Raw genomic sequence first — 15,514 nt, 5'->3', positions numbered from 1 at the left:
CTCCACAGAAATAATGGACAGGGCTTGCTTATATGCCTAGGGCATGACTACCTACCATGACCTGCCCAGGAATTTATAATCAGATCATCCTGTGAGGTTACTTTCTACAGAACCCCTTTTTCCATCCACAGTTCCCCTTTTTGATCATAAATCAATCCGAAGGATGCATTGATGGTTGAATAATGTGGTCTCAGTGCTAGGAAGGCTTATTCTTAGGAAGTCTCAGTATTGATGTCACCTTGTTGGCCATTGGCGATGGGACAGTACTGTAACCATGGGATCTCAGTTGAGGCTGAATTTTCCCAAAGCGGGAAGGGCAGGTAAATGGAAGGCAGTCAGGTTTTATGGCCTTCATTATAAAAAAAACATTCTGGACCATTTCTGTCCTGTGAACTATCGTGATTTGAGTCCTGCCTTCTGTCTCATTTTTCTGTATTTGGCATCTAGTATAACATTTATGTAAGCCATGAAAAGAGTATATGTATTTTTTTAATCCTCACAGGAGGATATTTTTTCCATTGCTTCTCAGAGAGAGTGGAAGGAGGTGGGGAGAGACACATACACACATAGATTGCTTGCCTCCCACATGCGTCCTGAACTGGGGCCTAGGTCAAGCCTGCAACCGAGGTATGTGCCCTTGGCTGGACTCAAACCTGGGACTCCTCAGTATGCAGGCTGACACTAACCACTGAGCCAAACCAACTAGGGCCATGAAAAGAGTATTAATAATTACACATGTGTAGCCATCATAAACAGACTATGCAGAAAACCCCAAAGAACTAGTATAACTATTATAATGACTAATACCATCTTCAGACAGGAAAAGACAGTTCAGAGTTCAGTATCATTCCATAGGTATACGGGCCTTTATTGATATCTTGGTATATAGTTTGTCTAATTAGGTTGCATCCTTGAATTATATTGAGAAAGTAAGCTAAAATGAAGGTCAGTTTTTAAATTTGAGAACAAACTAAATGTTATCTTTTAGCATTGACTTGACTTCTAGATAAAACTAAATAGCTAGATGATCTTTACATGGCATAACTGTTAAAGATTATTTACATACACAAGCAGGAAAATTTAATTAGTCTTTTAACCGTCTCCGGTACTACAGAGTTATACTCAAAATAGACTAGTGGAACTGGTGAGAATTCCTCTCCTTTCTGTGGTCATTGGGCTGTAACGGTGGGCTGCTTAGTTTCTGCAGCCCACCGGGAGTAGGCAGCAGTTGGAAACCCTACGGGATTTGAAGGTGTTTTCGTACTAAAAGATAACCCTACTATTGAGTAACCCTTTATTATTGGACAGGGTTCATATGTTTTATTTTAAGCCCAAATTACCATACCGCTTAAGTACTATTATACACTTTGAGCTGTGTAGAAAATATAAGGCTCTTAAATAATTGTTGAATTTATTGTCTCTAAAATTAATGATTCCTCAGGGAGAGGAAGAAAAGTCACCTGAAGATAATGTTTCTTTTGGAACTGTCAGTGACGATTCTGATATTGTCACCCTTGAGCCACCTAAGTTAGAAGAAATTGGAAATCAAGAAGAAGCCATAATTGTTAAAGAAGCACAGAGTCCAGAAGACTTTAACATGGGCTCTTCCTCTAGCAGCCAGTATACTTTCTGTCCGCCAGAAACTGGTAAGAACTATACAAAGAATACACTGATAACACACTTAAGGACTCCTGTGATCATATTTTATATAATGGCTTGTTTTATAATCCTAAATCTCAAGTTTTAAATATATTTGGATCAAATTCAAGAAACATTTTTATAAAACTTACTGTTCTACTTAATATTTTCCTATACTCTAGGGCCTAGAGCACAGTCTTTTGCTATAACAATAAATACCATCTGTTACTAAGTAAAAGATCAAGAAAAAGCTTCAAGGAGGTTTATTAATGTTGTAAACACAACAAACAATGCATTTGATGTTTTTTAGATCTTTAAGAGTGGGAGATTGAGACATTATACCTAAAAGCAGGAGAATGTTAAGATTTCTACCTGCAATGTAAAACTTTTATATTGTAGAAATAGTGAAAGAAACTTACTGAAATCTTTCAGATGTATTCAGTTATTAGTCACTCAACAAATATTTACTGAGTGCTACCATGTGCCAAACAGGGATCAAGTAGCTGGCAGTCTATTTCAGATCATTTCTTTAGATTTTACCATTCCTTTATATTTATATTTGCCAAAATTAGGCAATGGAATTTATAGTTTATGTTAATAAAATATCAATAGAGATTTTTTAGTTATTTAATGATGAGTTATTTTCAGTTAGTATTTCAGTAGTTTGCCTATAAACAAGAGCTTGAAAACACTTCATTCAAATTTTTAAATACTTATCTGCATTCTTAGTGGTCAGAGAGAAACTTCAGTGTTGGCTAATGTAATGGATTTTAGAATCCATTTTGGTCATTGAATTTTATTTTATTTAATATAGGATTCATGGTATATATTCACGTACTTTTTTTTTAAAGACTATGCTGGTTTAATTTGAGAATATTTGTAGGCCAGAAGAGGTAGTTGAATGAAGCAGGAGTATTGCAGGAGGTTCCAAGCAGACATTTAAGAAATTGACCCTACACGTACTGTTAAGTTTTTCAGATACATGGACACTTCAGAGCACATTATTCTAGTTTTAATCTACTTTCTAAATTTGGACTTCTTGGGAATTTTATAGATTCAGTTAAGAGGTATATTTTATTAGGTATTTTTATTCATTGCTCTCCCTGCTAAAGGAATTATTTCAATAAAGAAAATGTTAAAAATAATCAAAAATGACAATGGACTATGTTGAAAATACTATATGTAAATCAGTTGCTCCGAGTTTTTGTTCTCCTTACCTTATCCCATATTTTCTTGGTTTAATTTCCCTGCTACCCATTGCTTATTTTGTTTTTTTCCTTTCCCTTTCTTTATCTCTGTTGGATTTCATCTTAATTTTTTTTTTCTAAATTAGATTTTTGTGACAGTCAGTAACCTTTTATTGATGTAAGAACACTCCTCACCCTCTTCATATGACCCTCTCCTTCCCTAAGAGCAAAGTTGGTAGTTGCAGAAAAGTTTGTATTGTATATGTTTTTTTAAAAAGGCATGATCGTTAGATTTTGATGGAGCACAGATAACAATGTTAAGTGATAATTAAAATAAGTATTTTCAATTCTCTTTCTCCCTTTTATTCTTTATAATAAAGCTTTATACATCTTTTTTCCTGTTTATTTACAAAAGAAAGGTGGTGGGAGAAGCTGTTGAAGATTCCTGAATACATAAGGGGATGGGATGATCAGCTGAAACACCATGTTCCTAGCCAACTCGCTTTCCAAGGTGGTGTGACTAAATCTGTCAGCTTTTCTAGAGCTGAGTGTGCCTAGTCACATTTACTCTTTACTTAGTGCTTTCAACATATCTATTGTCCGCTGTGATGCTCTAAACATGTGTTTAAATTGATTTGGTAATAAAGCTGGCTAAGCTTATTGCATGCCTTTGCATTGCTTGCATCTTGGACTGTGGGCCAAATTAAGTTTGAAAGACTTTAAAAATCAAACTATTTCAGCTATCATATGTATGGGTTAAAAAGATGGAAGCATTAGATAAGAATGTGAATTTATTAATATGTGTTAGGCTGGTTTGTTTACTTGGAATATACAGTGAAGGCAATACATTACTGTAGAATTGAAGGTTTATTTAAGGAATTTTGACAAAAGGTTTGTTTTTACGTTTACCCATCTTAATACCGTCAGAAAGTTTGACTTAAATACTCCAACCTTGATCATGAATGCCTTTGTATTATGTAATGCTTTATTTAAGTCTTCCTTTCTTTCTCTTTGTCCAAGAAATGTAACCTCACAGCTGAGGCGACGGCATCTTGGAAAACCTAGTGAACAAGAATTACCAGATAAACATGATGGCATAAGGGTCATGAAAACAGATCTCTCAGTGGCACCTGTGTCACTAAATATTAGGAATATCCATTCAGTAGTGCCTTCTGTCTTTGTGTATGTCATTGTAAATGTGAAAATTAACTGAATCTCCAGGATCCTCCTTTAAAAAGTATTGCCTAACCTAAGTTACCAGCTTTCCCGTGGCATGGATAACCTGCCTTCTCAAGAACTGTTTTGCTTCTTTGAAGCATGGTTTGTTGTTTTGGAGCAAACAACAACTTGTGTATCAAGTTCAAGTCCACATTTTATCCTTACTTTCAGTGCTCCTTTTCTTTCTAACTGGCCCCGGGGGAATTATTACTGAGTCATGCAGTTTTCTGTGTTAACATACATTTTATTGATATATGAAACCCTGTTAACAAATTATACATATGAAAAAACTGAAGATAATTTTTCTATTGGATATGTTTCCAGGACTTGAGATTTCTTGTGAATTTTTAAAAAACTTGTTGTTTACTGTCTTTTTCATAAAGGAGCAGCACCAGACTAGTCCTTAATATCGGATAGCTGTTGTGTCACTTCCTCATGCTGACATATTTACTAGAGGGTGAAATTAATAGCCTTCTAGTAAGAGTGGCAGTTGAAGGGAAGGGCTCATCTGACTTCTGGAAACCTGTGTTATACTAGAGTGCTCTGAACCTTGATTGTGGACTCATAGGATGGAAGTGAAACTAGGGTCCAGATATACCCAAGGAACTATTTGTATATGTCCCTGTGTTCCTTAAGCAGTTGAGCTTAAATTACTTCTATTTGAAATTGAATCAAGAGATACAGGGGGATTTTTCCTTCTAGAAATAGTACTTGTTTATAGCTCTAATATCAAAGAAATTTAATAGACTATGAGAATGGTTGTTCTAATGATGTAAATTACAAGAGAGGTTTAACAAAAAAATGCAGACCTTCAAAGGCACAGAATATGATTAACAGATTCTTGTATATCACAGTTGAAATATTTTATGTTTTGGCATTGTGTCGATAAACTTGAAAACTTGAGCTTGTTTTATTTTGTTTTTGTTTGGCTGTCTTATGTAAAACAGGCATGTAGGGATGGCATTGATTATTCTAAATCATATATACTGGGAAACCTTTTCTAAAATTTTTAATATTTATCTACATTTCTTTTTAAATAGTATTTTCATCTCAGCCTAGCGATGACAAATCAAGTAGTGATGAAACCACCCATCAGCCCAGTCCTGCCTTTAGACGCCGCCGTGCTAGGAAGAAGACTGTTTCTAGTTCAGAATCTGAAGAACGACTGCTCCCTGACCAAGAAACTGAACCCCCTAAGGAGTTGTGTAAACGCCATTTCAGTAGTGGCCTCAATAAGTGTGTTATACTTGCTCTAGTGATTGCAATCAGCATGGGATTTGGACACTTCTATGGTAAGTAATTGAAAATTTGTTAAACATAAACTGATGGCATAGGGTGGAGGCATTTACTAAGAGTGAGGAATTTTAGGTCTGTTTTAGTGTCATTAAATATATGATCTTGGAAAGCTTACAGCCTATTTGAGCCTCAGTATTTTCATTTGGAAAGTAGGGCTAGTGTTGCCTATTTCACAAAGCTGTTTTCACTGAAATTAAGCAGTATTTATTTTAAAAATGTAAAGATTATTATTATTATTATTATTATTTTTAATCCTTGCCCAAGCATATTTTTTTCATTGCTTTTCAGAGAGTATGGAAGGAGGGGGTCAGAGAGAGAGAGAGAAAAGCATCAATGTGAGAGAGACACATTGATTGGTTGCCTCCTGCACGTGCCCGGACCAGGGCTGGAGGTCCGAGCTTGCAACCGAGGTATACACCCTTGGCTGTAATCAAACCCAGGACCCTTCAGTGCGCAGGCTGACACCCTAACCACTGAGCCAAACTGGCTAGGGCTATGTGTTTTTATAAGGAAAAAATCAGAAGATTAAAAAATCTGAAATGCTTTCCATGAGGCAAATAATTTATTTTAAGATCACAATTAAACTAGTTTGAACTATGACTTTATTAGGAGGATTATTTAAATCCCATTTGAAATAGTTACAGTGGAAATGCCACAGTAATTGGTGTTCATTATTCCTGTCTTTAGGTTTCATGCAAGCTTTATGTATAAGACATTTGTTGTTTTTATAGTTTAGCATTATACTTGCTCACTGTTAGTCTTGTTAGTGTTTATATACATTGATTATCTTAATGCAAAGTCTGTGAAAGTCTCTTGGGTGAGAAGAGAAAGGAATTCCATGTGGTGTTATTTTTCATTTGAGAGCCCAACCATTGACTCTTATTTAACGTATATATTTGGACAAAGATGAGAGTGTTTGAGAACTGAACATTCACAATCTGAATATTCCTGTTTTGCTGGTTCTTTCGACCCATGTGTTCCATATGTAAAGATTAACGAAATATGTGTACCCCATGTTGATTTGTGGAAAAAATACATTATTTACCGTAGTATAATGTTAGGGTAAACTTAAGACAATCAATGTTGTTTTAAGTCAGAATCAATAAAATGTGTTTCTTCTTGTATTTAACTTTATATGAATAAAAATAAGTATTTAGACTCCTGGTAGATGCCTGCTTGAATTTAATACTGAAACACTATAATTTGTATACTCCCTTGAAATTTGTTGTAATTTGATTTGATTTGAAATATATATTTAACTTGATTTAGTATCTAGATGGAACAAATTTAACTTTATTTAGTATCTAGATGTGAATGTGTTTTTTCTGAGCAAGATTTTTTTCCCCACAGGTAAACCTGGAGGTAACAAAGGAGAAGGTCTTATCTTAATCTTTTTTTCCTACTAAAAAAAAAAAATTGGACAGTGACTTAATGTTAATCTAATTCCATTAAAACCTCACCAGTTGCATGGATTTTTAAGTATTTTTCAGAAAGATCAATTTAGAGAGGAGTGCTTTCAAAATTGAGAAATTATTTAGGATTTCAGTTACTTGTAAAATTTACTTTGATAATTACATTTAGGTAAAACATTTTCCTGTAGTTCTTGAAACTAGCTTTTCAGAATATGAAAAGACTGAGTAACATAATATGAAGATGATTTATATAGTAATAAGACTGGCTCAATGAACATATAAAAACGTACCTGAGTAACTATTACTTTTTCAAGGTCACTATTTAAAGGATATCACATTGTTTCTTAATTCTGACACTAATCTCAACACTTTAAAAGTTCTTACGAGTTGACTTCAGAGCTAGTTTGAATTTCTTGTGCACCACGAAGTTAGTCTTTGCACACCATAATCAGTTATTTGCTTTATTTATTATTTTTTAATCCTCACCTGAGGATATTTTTTTCCATTGCTTTTCAGAGAGAGTGGAAGGGGGAGAGAGAGAGAGAAACATCGATGTGAGAGAAACACATCGATTGGTTGTCTCCCTCACTCGCCCTCACCCAGGCCCGGGGATTGAGCCTGTAACTGAGGTACGTGCCCTTTGGCTGGAGTTGAACCCCGTACCCATCAGTCCCCAGGCTGACAATCTAGCCACTGAGCCAAACTGGCTAGGGCACAGTTACTTGCTTTATAATCATTTAACAAAAATGTACTAAATGAATCACTCAGAACATTCACCAACTTTCGCTCCATATAATTTTGGAGTGTCAGACCTATCCTGGAAGGAAGAGAAAACTAGTATGACTGAGGATAGCAAAAGAATGTACCTACAGGTCTTTGGGACTGCTTCAGGTTCTGAAACTGTTCACAGAAGTTTAAAGAACAATCTTCATGTGTGAAGTGTCTGCCTGTCTTCCTTACTCTCTTTGCTCATGGACTGTCCATATTCTAAATCATTAGTGGAGTTCATTTGATTCTGTTTTCTCAAGAAGTTGCTTTGACTATTGATAGGCTGCCCAGCCCTTCAGCAGGTAATATAACAATATAAGTAGGTTCCATGTTATGTAGTATAGACAGGTTATAGCTCATAGGCTATACTTACTGAGTCATCCTGGAGGCGGTAGGATTTGAGTTGTGTTTGGTCTTATGCTTATGCTAGGTGGAAGGAAAGTGGAACATTCCAGCAATGGAGAGCCCGATAACCTGTAAGGAAACTTGCTGGGTTTGGGAACAGTGAGAAGATTGCCTGGACTAGAGCAGAATTGCTGTTTAGTAATAATGGAGTGTAGCCCGGCCTGCATGGCTCAGGGGTTGAGCATTGACCCATGAACCAGGAGGTTTCCAGTTCAAATCCCAGTCAGGGCACATGCTTAGGTTGTGGGCTTGATCCCCAGTAGGGGGCATGCAAGAGGCAGCTGATAGATGATTCTCTTTCATTGATGTTTCTATTTCTTCATCTTTCTTCCTCTTTCTCTAAAAATCAATAAAAACATTAAAAAAAAAAAAAAAAGGAGTGTAAGGTTGGACTCTGGGTTGCCATTATATTCCAAAACATGTTGGAGTCTGGGTAGGATAGTTTGATTTATAGATTGACCTGACAGCAGTAATTTTAGAGGAAAAGTGCAGGAAAGAATGGTATGGAAAAAATTAGGACAGTCATCTGGGAGGTTTTGTAATGTAGATATTTGGTGATCAGGGCCTTAATTATAGTGATGGTGGGCATGGAGAGAAGGTTGGTGAAATATGGGACATGGAACTAATAATGGAAAACAGAACTTTGAGCTAGGATACTGGAGATATTGGTCGTTTGTTTTTTTGAATTCCAATAAGTGTGCTAGCTGCTTTACTTTTGGAGGTGGGGTTGTTACTGGGGAGTAGTTTTTTAGATGATAAAGTAAATAAATGATGAGCCACTTTGATTTGTTTTTACTCCTTTATTTTAGAATGGTTTAGGGCAGTTGTTGAAGTTCACCTTTTTTCTTCATGAAGTTTCCCCCAAAATTGTGCCTAACAGGCAGCTGGATATATTGGCTGGAAGCTCTGGTGAGATCTGTAGAGAAGTCTTAACAGCAGTGGTAGCAAAAACTGACAGTGAGTTAATGTGATTAAAGCAGATAGGCTTGTACACATCACCAGACGGCCAAAGATTGTACTTTAGGCAGTAACACTAACAGTTTATAATTGGGCAGCTGAAGATATAGGGGAAAATAACCAAAACTCCAGGGAGCTGCTGTCACCTTGTTCTTGGGGGGGGGGGGGGGGGAACAAAACAGAAACCCAATAGCCAGATTATTAAGGGCCACATAAAGAAAGTCATCAAACACATGCTATGTAATAGTACTGCCAATTCCGATCTCAACACATAGTTTTAGGTTATTTTACAGTGAGCAAAGGAATTCTTCCTATTAGAAATTTGAGAAGAAAGATTTTCTGTCACTCTGGGAACTACCTATGTATTTATTTTAACATTTAAAAAAATCTGAGATTCTTTTGAGTAATACTGAAACAAATTTGCAATGCTTTTATAAATTTGAAAATTTAAAGGATGTGAATCTTAACAGAGTATCAGCCGTTAATTGGTAACAGTTTTCTGTAATTTGGCAAAAGTTTTTAGTGTTTTTCAAGATGTATTGAAGAAACTAAAAATTTTTTTTAGCAATAAGAGAAGAAATAGTAAACTATTATTACATCCTTTCATTACAAATTCTGTGATATCTTTACATACTGCTATGCTACTCAGTAGATGTAACATTAAAATTGTCAAATGCATTTTGCCTTGTTTCTGGTGTAGTGTTCTTTTTCTCTCACGCATGAAGCATGTAGCAGCATGTGAACAGGCATGTCTTGGCCAATTAACATTTTATATTTTAAGGTGAAAATATGTAGCAACTTAGTTGGTTTAAGATTCCTTTATTGCTGCTGGGATAGGGACAGTGGTACTTCAGTACAGACCTAACCAACGCAGAAGTTTTAAAAGATTGGACTTTGAGAATGGTGGGTAATCACAGTTAGCCAGTTATTTTCCTTGCTACACCTTTTGGGTTTGTGTTACATTATTTAAGCAAAATATAGTAAGAAACAATAGGCATTTCTGTTTTTCCTTATTATAACCTATGAATAGACTCCATGCTTTGTTTCTTTCTCTGTCTGGGAGAATGCAACACTTTATGTACTTCAGAGATCCCTCAAAAACAACAGATCTGAGTGCTCTCATTGACAGTACATATGCTAAAGTTGGACCCGTAGAAGATCTGCATGGTCCCTGTGCAAGGATGACACACAGATCCATGAAGCGTTCCGTATTTTGTGCAGTGCCCCAGCAGGCATCCTCGTACCCTTTAATTAGCTCAGAAGAAATATGAGTCAAAGTACAATGTGTGGCACTCTAGCAAAATAGTGATTTTTTCACTATAAAAAAATCACAACACACCTGAGTGTCTCAATAGAGTAACATAAAAACATTACGTAAGTTGTTTTCTTTGTTAGGGTAATTTGGGGGTGTCTTGTTTTAATCAAAAGGATAGTGAACTGCTTAAATGTCCCTGGGTATATGAGAAATAAAACAAAAAAATATATTAACTTATTTGGCTTGATTTATATATTAACATCCATCTACCACCATTTAATGAATTATACTTTGAAAATGATCCTATCTTGATTAAATATATGCAGATTAAATGTTTTATTATATGTTTCAAAGTATTGGTAATCATAACATTTATGTTATATATATCTAATTTTTCATTTTTAGGCACAATTCAGATTCAGAAACGTCAACAGTTAGTCAGAAAGATACATGAAGATGAATTGATTGATATGAAGGATCATATTTCCCAATGTGACCAGAAACAAGAGTCTGTTACAGATTATAAGGTATGTACTACTAATATATTTTATAAAAAAATAATTGTTAGCCAGTAATTAATATGCTATTCAGATACAGGTATAGTGCAGATTAATAAATCATTAATAATATTGGTAATTGTTGATTGAGTACTTACTGTGTCCTTGTCACTTTTTTGAGTACCTACCTTACATACGATATTTCTCTTATTTCTCACCACAGCCTGGTGAATTAGGCAAGTGTTAACTTCATTTTAAAGACTGGAAAGAGCCCTGTTTGAGGGCTCAGTTCTCAGTAGGAGGTGTGCAGGAGGCAGCCGATCAATGACTCTTTCGATCAATGAATGATGTTTCTATCTGTCTCTCCTTTCGTCTCTCTGAAATCAATAAAAATAAAGAAAAAACTTAAAAAATAAAATAAAAAATAAAATAAAAAATAAAGACTGGAAAGAGGTTTAAAGTAACTAAGTAACTTGCCCAAGGCTAGTAACTAGCAGAGCTGAATTTAATTCTGACTTCAACGATGGTAGTCCTAATCACTTATATCATAGCTGACATTATTTTAAATTGATGTTATATATATAAAACATTATTATTACATCTTTCAGGGAAGGACTACTGAAGCTAATTATAAATAGTATAGTTTTCTCTACCTTGGTCAGGATGTTTTCAAAAGAGTAGTCATTTTTTTCACCGCCATGGTTTTTAGTTCCATAGGCCGCTGGCTTTTAGGAGACTTGCCCTGCATAAATCTTTACTGAGTCAGATCTTGCAGAGCTCTTATCTCCAGGTGTTAAATGTGGTTTGGATTTTGAAGACCTTTGTGGAAGACCTGCCGAGGATCTGCTTACCAAGTCACTTAATTCAAGAATATGAAGCTTGCCCTGGCTGGTGGGGCTCAGTGGTTAGAGCGTTGGCCCCCCGCTCTGAAGGGTCGCAGGTTTGATTCCCAGTCAAGGGCATGTATCTCGGTTGCAGATTAGATCCCCAGCCCCTATCGGGGCACGCGCAGGAGGCAACCATCATGTGTCTCTTTCACATCCATCTCTCTCTCTTCCTGCCCCCCCTTCAACTCTAAAAATCAATGGAAAAAATATCCTGGTGAGGATTAACAGCAACAAAAAAAGTGTGCAGTTTACTGGATAAGGAATGTTGTGTCCTCCAGTCATTCGCTGGCTGGCTGTGCATTTAAAGATAATGCTACAACACTGTTTCATGGTCTACTTTTGTTGGGTAGCTGAAATTTATTTTCTCTTACACAGCAGATGAAGTAACTATAATGAAACTTTAAATTTGTTCTCTGGAGATTAATAAGCCAGACAGTGAAACATCCACTTCAGATAGTTATTTTTCAAGTGGAAAATTCTGTCATTCTCTTAAAGGACTTTTTTCTTCTTGTTTCTGCAAATCACATTTTTCCGGTCTGATTCATATGGAATGGCCATATCTGTGGTAAACCAAGCAAAATTTAAGTAAGGTGTTTTAACTGACTGGATAATATTGATAACCATTTTTAACCTGTTTAAACATATGTTCAGTTTCTTGCTGTTTTGCTTAGTTTGTTGCTAACGTATATGTAGAAAGAAAAATCAGCCCACTCCAGGCAAGCTTGAACTGCAGCACAATTCTGTAAACCTGATTGTGAACATGATTTTTAAAATTATTTTTGTCAAGGTTGCTGACCTTGGAATTCTATTGCTAATTTGGTCACAGTTTCTTCAGATTATTTGATTTTGGGGGGATTAGTTGTAAATGTTACTGAGACTCATTCTGTCCTCTAAAGTGCGAGAGAAATGGAATGATTTATCAGAACTTGGGGATGTTAATTTGCATAGGACTAGGATGTTTCAAATAGGATGAGGATTATTGAAATTTTTTTCCTTCTAAGAGTGCAGTGAATATAAAGAGAATTTTTTTGAAGCGTGAAGTCATCTCTAGCTGTAATTTTACTTTAAAAAAAAAATAATCTCCCTCATGCAAGGATCAGAGAAGCCTTTAGTCCTGCCTGCATTCTCCCTAGGAGCTTTCTCGGGAGAGACTGGAATCCTTTAGTCATTAGATAGGGGCCTATTTCCTGTCCTCCAGTAAGTATTTCAAATGACTGGGAAACACTAATCAGAAGTACCCCATCTCTAGTTTTAGAATCTTGGAGACAAACCAAACTCTAGCTAATTTTCTCCTGCCTTCAAAGTCTTCAGACATGCTATGTTCTTATTTTAATGTAGTTCTTTGCTATGCATGTTTTTTTGTATCTTAACCTTGTATTTTCTAATTTTGATACATTGAAAAGGCTTACATTAAGGATAGTCTCTGCAGAAATAGACACTAAAAATTTATGGAGGATTTGTTATATTTTAAATATTTAAATTCAGCTTTTAGAGCACTTAACAATTTTATTTCTTTTCTTCCACAAAAATTTAGTCATTGAAGGAAAACCTTGCAGAGTGCTGGACCCTTACTGAAACAGAGAAGATGTCCTTTGAAACTCAGAAAAAGAGCCTTGATACAGAAAATCAGTATTTAAGAATATCTCTGGAGAAGGAAGAAAAAGCCTTGTCTTCATTACAGGAAGAGTTAAGGAAACTAAGAGAACAGATTAGGATATTGGAAGATAAAGGGACAAGTACTGAATTAGTTACAGAAAACCAGAAACTTAAGCAGCATTTGAAAGAAGAAAAGCAGAAAACACACAGCTTCCTGAATCAAAGGGAGACTCTATTGGCCGAAGCAAAGATGCTAAGGAGGGAACTGGAGAGAGAACGACTAAAAACCATGGCTTTAAGGGTGGAACTTCAGCAGTTAAGCTCTAGGCAGTCAGAGGGCAACCCAGACTCTCCCAATGCATTGACTGAAAAAAAGGAAGTAGAACTCTTACGGGAAAGACTCACTGAGCTGGAACAGAAGCTAACCTTTGAACAGCAGCGTTCTGATTTGTGGGAAAGACTGTATATTGAGGCAAAAGATCAAAGTGGAAAACAAGAGACTGATGGAAGAAAGAAAGGGAGCAGAGGAAACCACAGGGCTAAAAAGTCAAAGGATACATTTTTGGGTTCAGTTAAGGAAACATTTGATGCCATGAAGAATTCTACCAAGGAGTTTGTGAGGCATCATAAAGAAAAAATTAAGCAGGCTAAAGAAGCTGTGAAAGAAAATCTGAAAAAATTCTCAGATTCAGTTAAATCCACTTTCAGACATTTCAAAGATACCACCAAGAATATCTTTGATGAAAAGGGCAATAAAAGATTTGGTGCCACAAAAGAAGGAACAGCTAAAAAACCAACAGTTTTTAGTGAATATTTACACCCACAGTATAAGGCACGTACACAAAACCAGAATAATAGAGGTCCTACCATGCAAAGAGAGGGAAGGAAAGAAAAGCCACTTCACTTTGAAGAATTTGGAAAAAATACAAATTCACAAAAATGCAGTGCTGAACATGGCTGTAGTGAAAATTATAATTCTTTCAGAAAGGCTTGTACTGGTGTATTTGAATGTGCTCAACAGGAATCTATTAACCTTTTTAATATGAAAGTGTCGAATCCTGTAAGGATAGATGAGTTTAGACAGTTAATTGAAAGGTACTTATTAGAAAAACTGGATAGTTTTCATCACTGGAAAGAACTCGATCAATTCATCAATAAGTTTTTCATACATGGTATCTTTATACATGATCAGAAGCTCTTCACTGACTTTGTTAATGATGTTAAAGATTATCTTAAAGACATGAAGGACTATCAAGTAGATAATGATGGAGTGTTTGAGAAGTTGGATGGATATATATATAGACACTTCTTTGGTCACACTTTTTCCCCTCCATATGGACCCAGGTCGGTTTACATAGCACCATGTTATTATAATAGTTTTTAAGATTTATAGATTGGATAGCATTTTATCATTTGATAAGTTTCTTGGAATGTTACTATTTGTAAAGTACTTTTAGTAAAAAAAAAAAAAGTGCTATTTGTAAAAGTACTTTATTTGCCTGATAATTTAGAATAAATTGAAAGATATAATTTCAAGTTAATAGCTATTACAAACTGAAAAATTCATATAATCAGATACTCAATTTGACTTGAACAAATAGTTTAATTTCTACCTTAAAAATCAGTTAAGGATCTGTAAATACTATTTTAGTCTCTTGTTTCCTTTCATTTTGCTCTCTAAGAAAAGGTAGTCACCTTAAGTGAAGTTATTTTCCTTTAATCTTTTATTTACTCATTTTTGAGAAGCTAGGAGTGAGCAATACAAATTAATCTCTGAAATCAGAACTCGCATAACAATTTGGATGTCCTACTTTTCATTTGTCTATTCCAGTCACTAACTAAATTACAATATTTAGTACACTTATTACAGAATTATTGTTGATAAAAATAGAAACATGATTAAAGGGGCAAACTTGACAAGTCACAAGTTCTAATGTGTGCTTTGTACAGAGCTTCTAAAAATAACTATTGCTTATCGGCTTTGTTTTTCATAATATGAAACTTGACTAATCTTCAAATATTAGCTTTATTTTTTACACTTGAGGTAGTTACACAGGGCATCCCAAAAACATGTATACATACTTTAACAGCTGATAGCTCAATTGATACTTCTTTTTAGCCAGTCTAAGCTTTGAACAATTTATCCACTAGACTTTTTTAATGGAGATACAGAAAAGATAAAGTTTAAGGTACAAATCCAGCAACAGTCGATGAATTGAGGGCGCACAAATATCAAACAAAACGATTCTTGGTATTGGCAATTCCATTGCTTCGTGTTTTTGGCAGTGCCTGAACCAGAATGGTCATCAGTTTGAAAATAGGCTTTGACAAAAATATTTTTGTAGATTCTTTTAAATTTTGAAAATGAACTGTATGTTAATAAACACTGACTTTATAA

The 15,514-nt window shown here is 35.2% G+C and overlaps 1 protein-coding gene across 3 annotated transcripts in view; it reads left to right on the top strand.

Annotated features, from left to right (window-relative positions):
- CCPG1 (cell cycle progression 1) overlaps nt 1-15,514 on the top strand; it is a 68,323-nt gene that overhangs the window by 23,696 nt on the left and 29,113 nt on the right. For 2 of the 3 annotated variants that reach the window (XM_081122673.1, XM_081122674.1), the window contains exons 5-9: nt 1,442-1,646; nt 3,241-3,336; nt 5,084-5,335; nt 10,542-10,663; nt 13,055-14,460. In XM_081122673.1, coding sequence (XP_080978799.1) covers nt 1,442-1,646; nt 3,241-3,336; nt 5,084-5,335; nt 10,542-10,663; nt 13,055-14,460 — 2,081 coding nt within the window. The remainder of the gene's footprint in view (nt 1-1,441; nt 1,647-3,240; nt 3,337-5,083; nt 5,336-10,541; nt 10,664-13,054; nt 14,461-15,514) is intronic. The other variant, XM_081122675.1, reaches the window with a different exon arrangement.

The sequence above is a fragment of the Miniopterus schreibersii genome, assembly GCF_964146895.1.
Source record: "Miniopterus schreibersii genome assembly, chromosome: 1".
NCBI lineage: Eukaryota > Metazoa > Chordata > Mammalia > Chiroptera > Miniopteridae > Miniopterus > Miniopterus schreibersii.
The sequence above is the reverse complement of the archived record's forward strand: the minus strand, read 5'-3'. Positions and strand labels throughout refer to the sequence as shown.